The 19,987-nt window shown below is 39.7% G+C and overlaps 2 protein-coding genes across 2 annotated transcripts in view; one reads left to right on the forward strand and one right to left on the reverse strand.

Annotated features, from left to right (window-relative positions):
* The window catches only part of arhgap11a (Rho GTPase activating protein 11A), a 1,047,489-nt gene that overhangs the window by 765,489 nt on the left and 262,013 nt on the right, over positions 1-19,987 (reverse strand). The gene's annotated exons all lie outside the window — the stretch shown is intronic.
* On the forward strand, positions 1,611-12,429 carry LOC147839864 (adhesion G protein-coupled receptor G5-like). Its single transcript, XM_087291275.1, has 12 exons — positions 1,611-1,790; positions 2,094-2,577; positions 2,655-2,820; positions 2,893-3,033; positions 3,132-3,245; positions 3,764-3,800; positions 5,231-5,331; positions 5,921-6,042; positions 6,132-6,397; positions 10,367-10,457; positions 10,555-10,841; positions 11,506-12,429. Exons 2-12 carry the CDS (start codon positions 2,099-2,101, stop codon positions 11,658-11,660), a joined length of 1,959 nt encoding a protein of 652 aa, XP_087147401.1. The 5' UTR covers positions 1,611-1,790; positions 2,094-2,098; the 3' UTR covers positions 11,661-12,429.

The following is a 19,987-nucleotide window of genomic DNA, read 5'->3' on the forward strand; positions in this document are numbered from 1 at the left end:
TTAGGTTTTTTATTTGAACTAATCTTAAATGTTCTCTCTGGTTTCAGTACAATGTGAGCCAAGCAGTTTTAATTTTACAAGTGTGGACCAATTAAAACAGCAGTTATATAATGTTTTAGCAAGTGTGATATGCCAGTCATCAACAGGTTTGTGTCATTCTACACCAGACACAGTGTTCATGCTTTTGTTTTTCCCACTAGGACCCTTAGCAGAAAAAAACGTCATTCTCATATAAAATTTCATATTTTCATATCATTTTGTACATTTTCATATATAGGTAAATGTATATAATTGTATCATCAAATATTTAACATGAGTTAGTAAGCAGAACATGTGTAGAAGTCACTTTTGTTAATTTATTTAATTCAGGGCTGTAGCACCACAAACAGAGGAGCTAAAATCCCAAAAACAGCACATTTCATAAAGTTGCCTATTTTCTTGTAAGAAGCCAACATTGGGTTTGAGCTCTGAATTAAAACCTATGGCTGGCTCAGACTGAATGATCAGGGTAATACCTGTGCAAAAGTCTAATGTGCTCATTGCAAAATAAAGAGCTGTTTCATTGCCAAACACAACAGAAGTTTGGTTTACGCTGCAGGTGCATATCACCTCACATTTTGCTATTTTGTTTTGTGCCTTCTAAAGAAAGAAACATGCATGATATGACATTTAAAATATTATCAGGGGAAAAGGTTTACTTATGCCTCCTCAAAACCAAACAGAAATATTCTGAAAATCTGTGGTTAAACGGGTTGTAAGGGGTGTAAATTAAATCTGAAATTATGGGGGTGGATGCAAACAAAATTCCCCCACAGTAAAAACACATGAGCTATAGGGGAATTGATTAACTAAGTTGGCTGTAGTGTGTGTGTGTGTGTGTGTGTGTGTGTGTGTGTGTGTGTGTGTGTGTGTGTGTGTGTGTGTGTGTGTGTGTGTGTGTGTGTGTGTGTGTGTAAATGTGAGTGTGAGTGTGTGTGGGAGTTTGGGAGTAAAGCGCATTTGCCATGTAAAACATATGCTGGAATAGTTGTTGGTTCATTCTGCTGTGGCGACCTCTGATAAAGCAAAGACTAAGCCAAAGGAAAATGATTTAATGAATAAATGAATGAATGAGTGAGTGTAACCTCTCCAACTCTACTTCTATCATACTTCTATCATGCCAATATGCCACTATAACTGGACCAGAACTGAATTATGGCACTGGGGAGTGAGCTCTGCAACAAGGATGCTAAAGAACAGAGCACCCATTGAGATGAGTGAGGTTTAAATGAACTGCAATTATTAGCTGGCCTCTTCTACACTATGATATGTACAATATTACTAGCGTAGACAGCTTCAAGTTGTTGTGATCGAGCCGTGACAGCACTAATGTCTGCTGTACAAATATTTTCAAGTGAATTAAAAAGCCTTGACAGCAGCCTTACTGACTGAAACTCCACAACTAATGACTGTTCTCTCTGATTACAGCATCCATGAATGCAGCATATTTTAGTAAGAAACACCAGCATACATTTCCTCATATATTTTAGTGTGTGTGTGTGTGTGTGTGTGTGTGTGTGTGTGTGTGTGTGTGTGTGTGTTAATCTCTTATTAATGTTTTAATAACATTAGTCCTTTATCCCTGTCCATACTTTTCTTAATTCAGTGTCTTTTATTGAAATTATATAATGTTTGATTTTATAATAACATTGAATTGTGTTTCATGGTTTATTAAGATTGTTTGGAAATTCCTCCTGGTAATGTTACAGACAAATGTAACAATGCTCAATTTAGCCCTGACATCTGCAAAAGTAAGTCTCTCTTTTTACATTTCTTTTTTCAGTAGTAGTTTCTAGTTCACATAAAATGTAAATCTGCATCTAAATAATTATAGTACAACAGTATCTAGAATCCGATTTATTATAGCTATTAGTGCATGTGCATGTCATTGATATATGTGATAAACATGCATTATAAACAGTATAATGTACAAACTATGATTTTTCTTCATTTATAAATTAGAATCACCTGATACATTAGATCTTTTCAATTGTTTAAAGTGTATTGAATTGTTGCACAGTTGAATTAAACCCATGCTTTATTTCTGTGTGTAGAAACGATGGCAAATGGCACATACGTTCTGTATTTAAATAAACAAACTTTGAACACCTGGACCTGTGTCAACTGCACACTACCACAATCACAGGAGACAAGCACACTACCACAATCACAGGAGACAAGCACACTACCACAATCACAGGAGACAAGCACACTACCACAATCACAGGAGACAAGCACACTACCACAATCACACGAGACAAGCACACTACCACAATCACAGGAGACAAGCACACTACCACAATCACAGGAGACAAGCACACTACCACAATCACAGGAGACAAGCACACTACCACAATCACAGGAGACAAGCCCACTACCACAATCACAGAAGACAAGCACACTACCACAATCACAGGAGACAAGCACACTACCACAATCACAGGAGACAAGCACACTACCACAATCACAGGAGACAAGCACACTACCAATAAGTGATCTAGAAGATGAGAATGGATTTGTTCCTTCATCAAAAGCAGCGTAAGTGTGAGGTTAGAACTGAATTTTAAACCAAAAACTCAAACACAGATAACTAAATGATTCAATTTATTCTACAGAGAAGCCTTGGAAGTTTTAGAGTCTAATCTGGTGGATATTATGAAAAAAAATAATGAAAGCAATGTGATGATTAACAAGGGGAACATTACTGGTCTAGTCCACATCCAAGACACAAACACAGAGACGGAAGACATCACCATATGCTACAGTTCAAACAACACCATGGTAAAGCTACTGTAAAGTTTGAGGTATGTTGTAGAGGATGTGCAATTAATCATTCCTGGCTCTCCTTTTCAGGTTATTATGAGTCAAAATGACATGAACACAGGCTGTTTGTGGACTGCAATGTTTCCCAGTGAAGCCTTTAATAAATCCCGACTGGAAAACAATGGAAGTGCATTTGTTGGAGTTCTGCGGTTCACTAACATGGGGAATAAAGTAACATGCTCTGTGTTTCTCTCTTACATTTCACATGGATCATTTCTTTAGATTCCCCTATAAAAGATGACTCTATTCTGGTCTGGTTTCTCCTTCAGAATCAAACTAAAAACTTCACGATTTTGAACAATGAGGTTTATGGAATAACAATGGGAGCCAATATCGCCAACCTCACCAACAACATTGAAATAACCTTTACTAATAAGGATCTGGTAATGAACCTTTTGTTGCAGAACTCTCTCTTTTTCAAGATATATATATATATATATATATTGTGGCGAGACGAGGGATAAAACATGAGCATTCAAACAGATATGGTGTAAAGACCCAGAGGGTGATTTATTTACAGTGCAAGGTAAGGAGGTGAGGGTAGGGTAGCTGTGCGGGTATGAGTCCTTTGGCCGGGTAATGTGGAAAGTCCTCAGGGCTGATGAAGGTTTGCATAGTTGAGAACAATCTGAGGTGCCGGTCTAGCCACTGCTATCTGCTGGGGAAACCAGAGAAAGGAGCATTAGCGTGTCTTCTAGGAGAGAACAAGCTCACCCTGTGTCTTCTCTTTCTCTGTTTATATGCTCCAGTCTTAATGAGCTGCAGGTGGCGATAGGTGCTGATGAGGTGACAGGTGTTGGTGGTTTGTACTTGTGGCGACGCTGCATTGGAACACTCGCCACAATATATATATATATAACCAGACACTGAAGCTAAATGATACTTAAACATGTTCTTACAGGTTGGTGGTCCATCCTGCACTTCTTGGAATGGAAAAGGTACATTTATTTATGGCTCTATTAATATGTTTTTATAGACTCTTTTCACATTTCTTGGTTAGACAGCAGCAGAAGGTAAACTCAGAGCGCTGTACTGCGAGTTGGAGAGAGCAACACATACTTTTTTTGCTTTCCAATTTGCTCAAATATCTAAAAATAAACGTCACAATAGTGTTTTCACATCTTTCAAAAAAATAGTGTGAGACTGATGAAGGCAGATAGAAGAGGAAACAATGTCAAATTTACTGTCCTGCGCCCATAGACGCTGCATTACAAACACCTCGCATAATCTTGCCTGCTTTAATCTGATATAAAGATGATTTAATACAAATCAGGGGTGTCGCTAGACCCCAATAAATCATCAGTGCTCATGGCCCACAGTGGAATGAACCGCCAAATTATCCAGCAAGTTTTTACGCAGTGGATGCCCTTCCAGCTGCAACCCATCTCTGGGAAACATCCACACACACACATTTACACACACACACACACACACACTATGGACAATTTAGCCAACCCAATTCACCTGTACCGCATGTCTTTGGACTGTGGGGGAAACCAGAGCACCCGGAGGAAACCCACGCGAAGGCAGGCAGAACATGCAAACTCCACACAGAAACGTCTACTGAGCCAAGGTTCGAACCAGCGACCCAGCGACCTTCTTATATATATTTAAGTAATATCAGCACCTGTACAGCCTCTTTATCTTTGTGTATTACTCCGCCCACATACAGCAAGCAACAGGCAGAGACACTACAGTTTGACAAATATTACTGCTGTTAGACAACAAAATGTACTTTTGAGGTATTTTTAGTGGAGATTGTAGTTGTTTAGATTACAACTATGCAGTTTATTTATAAGAATCATGCCTATTTTTTATATTTACAATTTCTGAGAGAGCTCGCCGGCGGCCCTTAGCCTGCCATAGTGTAGTAGACCAAAGAGGATTGATGTTTTCATCCACAATATGGCAACAGAACTGCATGATAAGCCCTTACGCTTAGAAGCTTATAACAGTCTGATTTCTAATTACAGCAGATCAGATCACTATTAAACTGTTAAGCACACCTGCCAGCATTCCTGTTTTTCCTGGGTGTATTCTGTATTTCAGAACAAGTCTCCCACAGCCATCCCATTTTTTTTTTCTTTCCAAAAACTCCCGTAATTTCACCCACCCCCCTCTTTGGTACAGTCTGCAAACACCCCCGGGTTGCCAACTTTGATTCATTACTTGATCGCAGCAGCCACCCAAAACCCACAGCTGCATCCTATCCCAGTTCTCAACAGTGGTATTCACTATTCAGAGACCTCACCCCCGAATATATATATATTTTGTTTTTATAACTTAAATTTAAGATGCAGATGACTGTTGAAACACATCATCACATGTACAGTATTCAGCAATGTCTGTGGCTCTCTCTTCTTTGAAGGAAATCTTGAGTGGACAACGTTTGGTTGTGAGACAAAACAAATCAACAGTAACAGCATAAAGTGTTCGTGTTCACATCTGACGTTCTTCGCAGTGCTGATGGTGAGAAGATTAAACTTTTTTACACTGCAGGGCTGTTAAATACTCAATTCTGATTGGTTGATGAGCTTTCTAAGCTGTGGCATTATTTTTACAAGAAGTTGAGCAAAAGTAGTTCCGGCAGGTTTTGAGCACACTATAGCTCAATATCACTACACTGAATGATTTGAGTTATTTCACAGCTACAACAGTCAAATCAAAACACAACAGAAGGCTTTGGATAAGATGTGGAAGACACTAGTGCTGTACACAGCAAAAACAGAAAACTCAAATACAGCATCTAAACTGTGGATTTAGCAGCTTTGGAGACGTAGAATAATGGAGAAGTAGAATAATGCAATCCGAGCTGGTGAATTTTTCAAAAATAATGCACACCAATGATAAACTGGTTGCTAGAATCCATATCCCCAACTCAGACATACATTATTTTGTAGTAATTGACCAGTTGTCAAATTTTCTTTACATCATGCTATTATATACGAACTTAAAAAGATGACAAAAAATGTATTTCTTGCTAAAAGGAAACAACTGATTTTAAAAATGTCATCCAGCTGATCTGATTCATATTTATGCTTTTTCTCTGATTTCTCAGTCTGTCCCAGATGCAAACGCTGTAGCGCCGTATTTGGAGTCACTGACCCTCATCTCTGCTATCGGCTGTGGGATCTCTGTGTTTTTTCTGGCCATCGCTCTGTTCATGCATTTTCTGCTGCGGTAGAGTCTACTAAAGCACAACAGAAATATTAAACTATTTATTGTGACAGATAAAGTTACTAACACAGGTTGTTTTTCTCTTTCAACAGGAAAGCCAAATCCAATCAGGCCACGAAGATCCTGATCAACATGTTCGGAGCTCTGTTTCTCCTGAATGTGTCTTTTCTGTCGAACGAGAGCGTGGCGAACTCAGGAGACAAGAATGCTTGTGTCTTCATAGCTCTGCTAATGCATTACTCCATGCTGACCTCATTCACCTGGTTCTTCATTCAAGCTCTTCATATGTACTTATGGCTCATCCGACAGAACGTCACCATCAAAAACTACATGAGGAAGATCACCGTGTTGGGCTGGGGTGAGTGATGGAGAAAATGCCTGATATAAAACAACTGTTCTGTCATATCCTGAGATATGATGATATCCAAATGACGTCACTATTTCCCCCCAGTGTTTCTCTTTGGGTTAATTTGTGTTCATATTGTTCAGCTGTGTCTCTTCCATACAACTCTCAGACAGTCTGTGTCAAGATCCTGTCCCAACCCCAGTGGAGCCTTTAACCCCCTGCATCTGGTATCCATACCCCTCCACCTCAGCTTGAGCCATGTCATTGGGATGTGAGAAACATCTACTCCAAGCTCTAGTTGAGTTTGGAGCAGTGGGGAACTTTATAGACATGGCATGAGCTACTCAAGATTCCTGCCAACCTATTAGATTAACCACATAACCCTCCATCTCAGCTTGAGCCGTGTCTCCATCTCAGCCACTTTCTCTTCAGGTCAGGCTAAAATCACCTATGTACTCACTCTCTTACCTGACAAAGCACTTAGAACGTTGGTGCAGCCTGCTGCCCCTTTAGTCCTTTTAAATATCTTTAAGAAATAATTACGGCATGTATTCAACCATCCCTTCTCAGGAAGTGAGGTTTCCCAGCAACTACTTGCCTTATGTCAAGGAGATAGGAGTGCAGCGGACTATGCCATGCAGTTTTGGACAATTGCTGCAAGTGCAGGCTTGAATGATGAAACACTCATTGTATCCAGAATGGTCTTTCTGCAGCTCTCAAGGATGAGTTGGCTACTCGAGATCCAGTTAACACTCTCAATTGACCCTGATTGTGCTTTCCTCCAGGACAACCATCTTAAAGAGAGAAGACTTACCATCCAGTATGTTCCTTTACATTTTCCTAACCTCCATTCTTCTCCAAGTGCCGCTGAGTCACCTAATTCTTCCGAACCAGATTCCACAGACCCTGTTCAGCTGGGCCATGCCCAACTCTCTCTTTGGGAAAATACCCATCATATGAGGATCATCTCCGTCTCTATAGTGAAGGAGCTGGTTGGTTTCACTCAGATTGTACCGAACTGAAAGAAAAACTCTCCATCCCAGGCAGTAGGGAGAGAGCTGTCTTGGGAGTGATTTAACTTGTGTATCTTAATAACTCCAGTCTGTCTTACCCATTACCTTGACATTAGGATCTGAGGAACATCTACTCCAAGCTCTTGTTGATTCCGGAGCAGCAGGAAAATTTATAGACATGGCATTAACTGCTTGCATCAATATTTCTGCCAACCTGTTAGATGACCCACTGCAGGTGACACTGCTGGACGGGAGACTAATAGCTCCTGGAGCGGTTATCCATCTAACTGTTCCCTTGCATGTCTTTGCATTATTTGTACCTTGTGGTAATGTTTTGCTCTGCATTATTATTTATGACTCTGTTGTACTTCCTAAATGAAGTCCTTTTAGAACTTAGACCTTGTGCCTTGGCTGTGTGGGTTCATCAGCTCATCATGTGGGTTAATGGTAGAACATTGAACTATTTCACCAGAGACCTGTGTTTGCACTCCAGGCTCATCACAGAAAAACCAACTCAACATAAACCCAGCTGCGGCCACTGCCCAAAAGAAGGTTACTATTGATGCTCAACACAAATCTACAGTGAAGTGCCATCAGGCAGCTCTGATTCAGCAAGAATCACTTATGGAGAAGCGCTCTCACTTACTTCCAGGCCTCATTATATCAATGCAACAACTTTCTGACAGTCTGTGTCAAGGTCCTGTACCAACCCCAGTTGAGTCTTCAACCCCTGCACCTGTTATCCATGCCCCTCCACATCAGCTTGAGCCATGTCTCTCTTCTCCGTAATGTTCCTCAGGGGATCCGAAGACCTGCTACTTTCTCTTCAGGTCAGGTTAAAATCACCTATGTACTCACTCTCTTACCTGACAAAGCACTTGGAAAGCTGGTGCAGTCTGCTGCCCCTGTTAATCCAGCTTTAAGAAAGAATTACAGAGTGCATTCAACCATCTCTTCTCAGGAAGTGAGGTTTTTAAGCAACTACTCACCTTATGTCAAGAAGATAAGATTGCAGCGGACTATGTCTTGTAATTTTTAGCAATTGCCGCAGGAGAAGACTGAAATGATGAAACACTTATTATTTCCAGAATGGTCTGTCTGGGGCTCTCAAGGATGAATTGACTACCCGAGATTCAGTTAACACTCTCGATTGACCCTAATTGAGCTATCCTCCAGGACAACCATCTTAGAGAGAGAAGACTTACCGCCAAGTATGTTCCCTTACATTTTCCTAACCACCATTCTACTCTATGTGCCACTGAGTCACCTAGTTTTTCAGAACCAGATTCCACAGACCCTATGCAGCTGGGCCATGCCCACATATCTCTTTAGGAACATATCCATCATATGAGGACTCATCTCCGCCTTTATAGTCAAGGGGCTGGTTGGTTTCACTCAGATTGTACCGAATTGAAGGAAAACCTTCCCATCCCAGGCAGTATGGAGAGAGCTGTCCTGGGAGTGATTTAACTTGTGTCTCTTAACAACTCCAGTCTGTTTTACCCATTACCTTGACATTGGGATCTGAGGAACATCTGCTCTAAGCTCTTGTTGATTCTGGAGCAGCAGGGAACTTTTTAGACATGCCATTAGCTGCTTGCATCAATATTTCTGCCAACCTGTTAGATGACCCACTGCAGGTGACACTGGCCCCTGGAGCTGTTCCCCATCTGACTGTTCCTTTGCATTTCTCAGTCTGGCTAACTGGTTATATGTTCCAAAGGCAGTTTGTCCTCAAGTTCTTCAATGGGCACATTCCTCCTGGCTTTCTTGACATCCTGGTATTTCCCACACCCTGGAATTTCTACAAAGACACTGGTGGCCCACAGCTAAGGAGGATGTTATATCCTTGGTTAATGTCAAAACCTCCGACCCAGAGTTTAATGGACAGCTGGAAAACGTTAATCTGAGTCTCACTTGGTTAATTAGAGTCTTGCTATCTGTATAGTGGCTTACAACCCTTTATCTTGGTCCTTCTACCATCTCTGGGTAAATAGCTCACAACACTCGTTGCTCGTCCTCAACTGGCTTTTTCCCCTTTGAGTGCCATTTCAGATTCTTCTCCACGCTTCCATAAGAAAGGGATTTAAGTGGCTGTTCCCTTGGTACAGCAGCATATTAATCACTTTCTTCTGATCCAGAATATAGTCCACAGTAACTCATTTAAACCTATGCGCAGTATCATGGACAGGCCAACCGTAGAGGTATATCTGCACCCTCTCTTCAGGTTGGTCAACAGGTTTCTTCACTCGGAACCTTCCCCTACGGATAGAATCCCACAAGCTCAACCAGTGCTGCATTGGACATTTCAAAGTTATAAGGAGAGTAAACCGGTTTCTTAACTGCTAAAATTCCCTAGGTCATTTAAAATAATCCCACCTTTCATGTATCCCGATTTAAGCATGTTCTTCTGTTGTTCCGTGCAACAGTCTTGGCAGTATTTTGTGGACTGAGAGGGCCATGGTTCAAGGAGCACTCCTGGATTACTGCTTATAGGAGGATCCTGACAGATTCTGAGCTATTGCTTGTGTTTTTCTTTGTCTCCTTATGATGTCGCCCAATGTCCCCAATGTTTTTGTTTTGGGTTAATTTGTGATAATTTTGTTCTCGTTAGTCTACCCTATTTATTCTAGATTCCTGTCTTCACTTGTCACTTCGTTTTTGAGTTTGACCTGCTCTTGTCCTTGCCACTTATTAGTTGTTTTGGTTTGTTTGCATTTTGACTTAAAAGATGTTTTTGCTCTATGGAGAACGTCTTGTTTGTTATCTGGTCAGTTCTGTGGACTTTCTATTTTTGCCTTGTGGTAATTTTTTGCCTTGTTATTTTTATGACTTTGTTGGACTTCCTAAATAACACCTGTTTTGAACTTAGACCCTGTGCCTTGCCAGATAATAGTGGTAATACACCTCAGGGTGTGCGTGTTTTGTATTGTTTTTATTTTTTATTGACAATATCCTTGTTTTGCAGGGTTTTCAGCTCCAGCAGTAATTGCAGTTGTTTCTGTAGGAGGATACGACAAAACGATCCTAACCGCATCGTCTGGAAAAGTTGCACAAATGTATGCTTAGTTATTAAGTCACAAATTCATGAATGATCAATGTTTAAAATATCTTCTAAGTGTCCTTTAAATTCAAACCATGCTATTGTAATTGCAGGTGCTGGATTACAAATCCTTTAATTCACTACATACTGAACATGGGATACTACATCTTCGTTTTCATCTTCACAATAGTCATCTTCATCATCACTATCCTCACTAGGGTTATCCAGAGTAGACACATAAGAGCGACTGAAGGCAAGAGACAGACGTTCAGAAAGCAGCTGATGATGGTGTTGAGTTTGTTTCTTCTGTTTGGTCTGACGTGGGCTGTTGCCTTCTTCAGTTATGGACCGATGCTCATTCCCTCATACTACATCTTCTGTGCACTCAACTCCCTTCAAGGTGAGAAACTTTAGCTAAGTTTTTAAATGAATTAATGCATGCTTGTTATTGTTTATAAAATATTTGGTAACACTTTAGTACCAATACTCACTATTAACTAGTGCCTTATTATCTGTCTATTATCAATATTTCAGGCGTTTATTAGTACTTATTAAGCACATATTCTTATTTCATTCTTAATCCTACATATTATCAAAACCCAAATACTCCCTTATATGAATAGTTCACCTTTTACTGGTTTAAAACCAGTTTAATTTATTTATTTTGGTTTGGAACAAGTAAAGGGTGAGAAATAGAATTTTCATTTTTGGGTGAACTATCACTGTGAATACCTATTAATATCACCATTAATACATAATAATGAGCACAAAATTAAGAGTTTACTGAGACAAAAAGTCTATGTTCAAAAATGAGAAATGAACCTTAAAATAAAGTGTGAGCCACTGTTATATTTATTCAGTTAATAATAAAATTATTGTCCTTGATTATAATTTGTGAGAAATAATCAAATGCATCAAACTCTAGTTGGGTATCCTAATATGTTTTTTGAACACATTCTCAACAAATTACATGAAATAAATCATAAAATATTTATTTATATTTATTTAGTATTTTTATATTTGTTTTTTTATTTTATTAACTGAAATAATCTCTTTTTTTTCAGGGTTTTTCCTCTTCTTGTATTACTTTCACATTCACAAGGATGCTGCTGGTCATTTTTCAGACGACCCGAAAAGCTCCGGCTCCGTCACAACTATTATTCCACCAAACAACACCAATAGTAATGCTGGGGAACATGTTTATGATCTCGCTCGCTAGAACAGAGAATACACCATCTCTCATTTATCAGTAATCAGTGCCAGAATACAGTTCTGTGTATTAGTGTTTATAAATCATTTCATATTCATTATTAGATATTTAAACAAAGGTCATTTGATATAATCATTTTATATTATTTTATAAGGTGTATATATTCTGATGTATGTGGGTTCAGGGCTACTTTAACAGTAGTTTCAGTATGATACATATAGGCTGTGTTTGACTGATATTTTCAGGTCATTTCTTGAACTGCAGGTAAATTTTGCATCTCTAAGATTAACCTGTTACTTTTGGGTGCACAAAATGATTTAGTATTTTCCTTTTGAATAATTATATCTAGCTTACCTCACTGGCAGATTATTTTTCTTGTTTTAAGGAAAAAAAAATTGCCTAATTTTGCCTGATTATTTCCTAAAACAAGTCATGAAAATGCAAGAAAATGCTTCTTGATTTAAGAATTTGTAGATATTTTGACTAGAAACAAAAACTGAGTAAGAAAGTTATTTTTTTTTAGTGTATATTTTAGCATAGATGATTCCTCTGAGCACTGCATGTTTGCCATAATGTGTTGTACCAGCAGATAGCGCTGTGAGGCTTCAGATTGTGTAGTTTTCCTCATGAATGAGTCTGAGTTTAACATGTGAATGAAATTGCAGAGTTTTGTGACTCTTAGAGCTGCTATTTCAACCTGTTACTGACTCAGATCTACATATTTCTGATTCACAGCGACTAATAAACCTCCTCAATCCTGCTGAATGAGCTGTTCATTTCACCTGTGCGTTTCAGATTTATTGCCTTAATGCTGTGGATGTTTGTTTGTTTTTATGATTGCTGGGAAATGCAAATAAACATTGCTTTATGACACTTCCAGTCACACAGACAATACTGAGACTTTTGATAAAACTGAATCACAGTTTCCACAAAAATATCAAGTAGCGGAAGAGCTTTTAATTCATAATAATCAGTAGAAATGCACTTTGACTTCTATTTCATTGCAGAAAACTCATTCATTCATTCATTCATTCATTCATTTATTTTATTTTCGGCTTAGTCCCTTTATTAATCTAAAGTCACCACAGCAGAATGAACCACCAACTTATCCAGCATATGTTTTACGCAGCGGATGCCCTTCAAGCCGCAACCTATCTCTGGGAAACATCCACACACACTCATTCACACACACACTCATACACTACGGACCATTTTAGCCTACCCATTTCATCTGTACCGCATGTCTTTGGACTGTGGGGGAAACCAGCGCACCGGGGAGAACAACACAGGGAGAACATGCAAACTCCACACAGAAACACCAACTGACCTAGCTGAGGCTCGAACCAGCAACCTTCTTGCTGTGAGGTGACAGCACTACCTACTGCGTCACTGCGTCACCCTTGCAGACAATATAAACACAAAATATTTCATGTTCTGACTGGTCAACTGGTCATAAGATGGGCCGAGAATCGCCAGTTTGCCAACAAATATGTGTGAAAATTATTGAAATGTTGAAAAACAATGTTCCTCAAAGAAAGAGAAAAGACATTTGAATATTTCACCATCAACAGTGCAGAACATCATTAAAAAATTCAAGAAATCTGGAGAAGTTTCAGTGCGTAAAGGACAAGGGCGCAAGCCTAAACTGAGCAACGAGTAATCTCCCATCCCTCAGGGGGCGCTGCATCAAGAACCTCATTCATCTATAAGGCATATCACCACATGGGCTCAGGACTACAGCAAACCTTTGTCAAGTACCACAATATGAGTTACATCTACAAATGTCAGTAAAAAATGTACCGTGCCAAAAGGAAGCCCTATGTTAACAGTGTACAGAAGTGACGTCGACTTCTCTGGGCTCAAAGGTATCTGGAATGGACCACCACAGTCACACAGAGTCTCTTTATTTTAAGAAAATTCAATAGTTTTAATGTTAGTAAGTTACTGAGGAAGGTAAGGAAAGTATTATCCCCTATAATATTTCTAGCTGGTACGGAAAGCTTGGAGGTGTAGACATGCAAAAGTATAAACTTGCAAAGATCGTTAATATGGCTAATATGGCTATAAGATCATAATGAACTCCCAGAAGCAGCTTGAGGAGCTGTGCACAAACCAGACCAGACGGAAAGCCTTACAGATAGTTCAGGACTCAACTCATCCTCTTTATCATGAATTTGAAAAGCTCCCTTCTGGTAGACGATACAGAGTACCCACAGCAAAAACAGATATGTTTAAGAAATCTATTATACCGTCTGCTATTACCATGCTGAATAAATGACCATGAAGTTGTCTGTATGTCTCGGGTTGTGTGTTGGTAATCTGTGGTGTAGTAAGTTTTGTGTTTGTGTTTTTGTATTTATGATGTTTGGATCATTCATTTCATTCAAAAAGGAAAATAAAGTTTTCTAATTCTAATTCTAAATGTGTACTGTGGTCAGCTGAATTGGTATTTCAGGATTTTTTTGGGAGAAATGAACGCTGTGTGCTCTGGACCAAAAAAGAAAAGGATCATCGAGACTGTTGCCAGCAAAAAACCAGGGTCTGTCATGGTCTGGGGTTGTGTCGGTGCCCTTGGCAAAGTACAGAGAGATTCTGGAGCACAAGATGCTGCCTTCTTTTCCAGGCATGCCCATGCAGAGTTCAACAAGACAATACAAAACCACATTCTGCACACATTACAGAATCAAGCTGTAAAGGAAGAGGAAACGGGTACTGGACTGGCCTGCCTGCAGTCCTGACCTGTCTCCAATAGAGAATGTGTGGTGTAAAATGCGACAACAAAACCCCTGTATTGTTGGCCACCTTAAGACTTGTTAGCAGGAAGAATGGGACAAGATTACTCCAGAAACACTTCATCACTTCAAATCTTTGAAGTATTGTGAAAAGGAACGGCAACATTACTGTGGTAAATGTGTTGCAAAATATGTAAAATAATAAATACGTGTTTATTAACATCATGAGGAACATATTAAATAATGTTTGTTGTATTATCGCCAATGAAATACAAGTCAAAGTCTATTTAGAAATGACCTTTTTTCTTTTTTTGTTTGCATTTTTCACACTGTCACAGCTTTTTCTGCCTCGGGGGTTGTACATATGATGATGAATTCAACCCGGGCTCATTGTGGAAACGTAGCCCTGCGGACGTTTCTGCGGACCGCGATTTACGTCCCGGAAGGTACGTATTCGAGCGTTTTTTTGTTTTCACGGATGCGCTAGAGGCCGCTGTGCGTGCTTTTCCGCGTCTCGGGCACCTCTCGGAAGCGCGCGGCGTTCGCGCCCGCGCCGTTCTCGCGCGAAAAGCCGCCGGATCGGGAAAAAAAAAGCAAAAACCCTCGTCTTCGATTTCGACCGCGTTTTCGGATCCCGCCACGTTCTCGCCCTTATTTTTCGGATTCCGTTTTTCGTCTTACCTGATTTCCGGAACCTGCTGTTCCCCGGACTCGATCCCGGTCGTCGTCCACCGCGGCCGGCTCCGGCTCCTCCTCCGGGGCCTCCGTTCCGCCGACGCAACGCTGTGAGCTAAGCGGACAAACTGATTGCGTTGGGAAAGCCCTCCACTCGGAGGGGAGCCGTCGGCTGGCGAGCGCGAAGAGGAGGGGCGGAGCGGCGCCACACTGCCCCGCAGCGTTCGCTCGAAAAAAAACCAAACGCGGCCTTTACATACCTCCGGCCACGTTAATCGCGGTCTCCAGAAATGTCCGCGGGGCTACATTTCCAGAATGAGCTTGGGTTGGATGAATTCATGTTGAAAATAATCTCATTTGAACCGTAAATATATTTAAAACTTTTGTTCCTCGTGCTCCGCTGTTCTGCACATTTTTTTAGACTCAGGCAAATACTGTATTTAAAACATTAGTCAGATTTTTGTCCTCTAATTTCTTCAGTGATATGGATCTGCTCAAAGCCTGCTGGAACTACTTTAGCTGTGTGTTTATCTAAAAACAACCTAACACCTTAGAATGATCATCAGCCAATCACAATCAAGCATTCAACACTCATGCACTATAAAGTGAGATATGTCCAATGTTTACTAGCTGATTGTTGGTGAAGTGTGCATTCTGAGAAGTTTCGTGCGATCTCTAAACCCGTCCTCTGCTGATTCGCAGACCGCAGCGTCCGGTCACAAGTGTTTGTTTTTCTGGATTCTCTCTGCTCATCTGCCTGGACGAGATATGGCAGATTTCTGCATGTGTGGCTTTGAGTATTTCTCCTAAAATCCTCCCGCCGGAGACATGGGAAACAGCAGCGGTCGCCCAGACTCTCAGAAATGTTTACATGGATTGTTTTTTTGGGGTCTGATGTGGCAGGAGTGGAATCGTATCAGGAAATAGTTGGGGAAAGACATTGTCCGTGGCATGTCTATTGAGCACGTTATTTTGTTAGATTTAAAATATGAGACAGCATTGGCTTCAGTGTCCAGAAGCCAACAGGAGTCTTTCGCACACAATGAACGCTGTTTGTTTATCTGCACATGATTAATCGTCTGAATGATTCCTGATGCCAAGCCACAATTACTGCCACACATTCATACACGTCTCTTTATTCTGCTGTCAAGAGCACAGTGTTCTTGATAAAACAATAGTAGCGAGCCACAAGTTCAACTATTTAAATGCTTTTCTTAATATTTAACCATTCTGGATTATGTGTCCATTGCAATGCACTTCATCATTTTTTCATTTGAAGCATTTCACCATGTTTAATGTCTGCTCTCCATGATATTGGACTTATGTCATCCAATCAAATGGCAGTATACTGCATACATTTTTTTGTCTTGTATCTAGTCCAAATATATAAAAATTTCAAAATCAAGAAATCGGGTCACGGGTACGGGTCACCTTTATCAGGCTTGCATTTTCACTACCAAGAATACCCTTTTGGTGAGCGGGGTGTACGACAGTAAGTTTCCGCTGACGTCATTCTCACTCGAATAAATGTCTACAGTAAAGCTGTACGGGTCGCTTACATATCATATGAGCAGCACTTCTCACAACACAAATTCTTTATATTAAGGGTGTCACGATCCTCCAAATCCTCGATTCGATTACATTTTCGATTCTAAAAGCACGATTCGATTTTTGATTATGAATAATTAATTAATTAATGACCAATTAATTATTTGTAGCCTACCGTTTAAACTACCTGACCTGCATGGTCTTTGTTTTACCCATTAACAAATCATACAGTAAATGAATAAAGGCAAGACACACACATAATTACCACCTGTCAATCACTTTTTCTGCAGGACTCGTGAATAGGCAGTGATCTGTGTCGTTATAATGGCGTCGGTAAAAAAGACGGACAACCAACAGGAACCAGCCAACAGTATCTGAGGTGTTCGCTAAAATGACTAAGTACAAGTGAGTGAAAGATTGAAGCAGTCCTCTGACTGCCTGGACCTGCTGTCTCGAGCACATGGCTGTGTGTGTGTGTGTGTGTGTGTGTGTGTGTGGTCACGTGATGTGCATTTTCAGAGGTAGAAAGGAAGGAGGGCTGCTCAGAAATGCTACACGCCACTGTGGATGTCAAATCGTTGTCGTTCTAAAATGCCATTTAAAAACAAAGACAGTGTAAACAGGGCCTGAGTGTGTACTTTTCACGACCGGATTTGCAACGGGGGCGGGCGGAGGATCGCAATGCCGGTGTTGTCTATCGGACGAAACGTACGTAATACGTACATAGCAGAGCTTGCAAAACTGTGTTTTTTTTATGTCGACAACACGAACGTTGTCAACATTACTAACTGGAAATCCAAAATGCTTCCACACCGGCGACTTCATTGAAAGAGGAGAGGGTTTAAGCTCTGTCGACGGGTCTCCTGCTTCTGCAGTTTAACAAGCACTTCAACAAGCCTGTTTTTTTCCCGCTTGATTCGATAATCGAAATTGAGCATAAATTTTGATCGATTTCAATTAAAAATCGTGACACCCCTGCTTTATACACATAAATTCTGCATAAATGTTCATCACTAACCTTTCTGTAAACAGGATTTATTGTAACTGCAGATCAATGACAGTGCAAATTAGTCTACTGTAACGTCTGTGATAATATAAAATAAATAAATGAACATATATGAACACATACGCCCCCATACAGTCTCCGATATGTTACCAACTACAGAAGAACTACACACAACAGACATTTAGTCCTTATTTGGGTTCAAAACAACATGCAACATACAGTCTACAGTCAGTGCAAACCTCTCGTCTGTGTCTGTAATCTTCAGCAGCACATGTAGTCTCTATTAGAGAGTCATTCCATCATTCAGAGTTTATAATAGTCTAAAAGCTGATGATAAACATGGCAGTTTGTTCGTGATTCAGGTTGCTAAACAATTTGTTTTTGTGTTTTGTCGGGCTTCTCCTTTGTTTGTTCGCTTTTCTGAATGGATCAGATGTCAGAAACACTTCAATAATCACACACACGTTATAATCATCAGCTCAAGAAGTTTGTTATATCAAATATAGATGCGTTCGTGAGCTCCCTGGAGAAAGCGAACACTACTCGCACTTTTAGACGGGTTTGTAAAGCAACAACAGCATATGGCAGATTTTGTTCTTGGCTTTGTGTCTGTTAATCAAGACGACGACATGGTTTGTTTGAGCTCGGGTCATCCACGGCTCGTTATTATATGCATATAGTATTCCGATGTAACGTCTCGGCTGTGTATTTAAAACATGGCGGTTCCTTTGTTTTCATTCTGGCTAGCTTCATGAGCTCATGACGTAGCTCTGTAACCAATCAGCATTCAGCTGCATGTGTAGTTCCACCTTTTGGTACCCTTTCTTGTGTTTGGTACCCTTAAGAAAGAGTGCCAAAAAAGTGGTGCGGTGCAGTTTGGTTCGGTATGCTTTTATGGCCGTTTCCACTGTCGAAAGGCGTACCCAACCAAACCGTAGCAAGCAAATATTTTTGCTTGTTTTAAGCAAACAATCACTTAATTTTGAGTTTTTTTTTTTTTTTTTTAGGAAGCAAGACGTCATTTCTAATGCTATTTCATGTGTCTAGTATGTATGCTGACTTAAGATTTTGTTTTTAGATATTTGGACTGAAAACAGGACAAAACTACTAAGTTAGTTTTTTTTGTTTAATTATTATTATTATTATTATAGCTCAGGGATGTTTAAGGACCATGTTTGTGCACGTTCTAAAGATTTTAGTTCTGTTTTTGAATAAAGGGTTGGAAATAAATGCTTTTCTTTATCCGATTCATTGATTAATCGGAAAAATAATCAACAGATTAATCGATTTATTCAATTAATCGTTAGTTGGACCCCAGGCAAGGGCCAATATAAGATTCTAATCTTGGATAAAAATATCACGGTTTCACGGTATTGTGCTTTCTGCTCTAAAATATATTATATTTTAAATGTCTGAGTAAAAAACAAAAAGCTTTTTTTCCCCTTTGAAAACAATATATTTTATTTTTTGAAAGATTTATAATATTTTGGAGCAGTACACATCAGGCTAAATAATTCAAAAGATTAATGACTTCTGCTGTCTTCGTTAGTTTTTAAAAAACAAACTTTACTTTTTTCTTTACAATTTTAAATGGCATCTTTGGATATTTTTTTTTCTGCTGGAGATTCTGTTGTCCTAAAACAGGGGTTCTCAAAGTGGGGGTCGGGACCCCCCGAGGGGTCGCGGGGCAATGAAGGGGGATCGCCTGGTGATTTCCAAAAATCTATTTATTTTTATTAAACCATAAGAATTAACATATTTTATCCATAACTATACTGAAAATAAAAATAGTCGTTTATAGTTACTATATACTATATAGTTACTATAGTAGCTTATAGTTACTAGTTCTATTGGATAGCGACCCCTGGGGTAATTACATTATATTAAAGGCAGCAATAGCGTCAGATGCATTTTGATTTGATACCATCAGGTTATACTTTCTGGCCCATTTAAAGCACTGACACAAATTTAATTGGTGTGTCTGCGTCATTGCATGCAAGGTTTTTGTATTTATAACCACCTCAGAGGAACTTAAGGAACAGTGTTACAGAAAATGTTGGTGGTTTTAAAACCTTAAATTTCCAAACCGCTGTATACCTTGAAAACGGTTATCGTCCCATGTCTATGCAGCCCTAGTCTCCCCCCCCTTTTTTGCTGATTAAAAAAATGATCCGATCCATGACTTGATAACAGTAGTGTGATCCGAACCATGAGATTTGTGATCCGTTACACCATTAAATTTAGGTGAATTTTTTATTGAAATTTGTCTGGAATAAAATGAGTTTATTTTTCGATTGTCTACAAAAACCACTTTTGTCCAATAATTTGCCTAATTACCCTAACTTGCCTTATTAACCTATTAAACCTAGTTAAGC

This window comes from Danio rerio, chromosome 17 (assembly GCF_052040795.2).
Source record: "Danio rerio strain M-AB ecotype USA chromosome 17, GRCz13ab, whole genome shotgun sequence".
Classification (NCBI taxonomy): domain Eukaryota; kingdom Metazoa; phylum Chordata; class Actinopteri; order Cypriniformes; family Danionidae; genus Danio; species Danio rerio.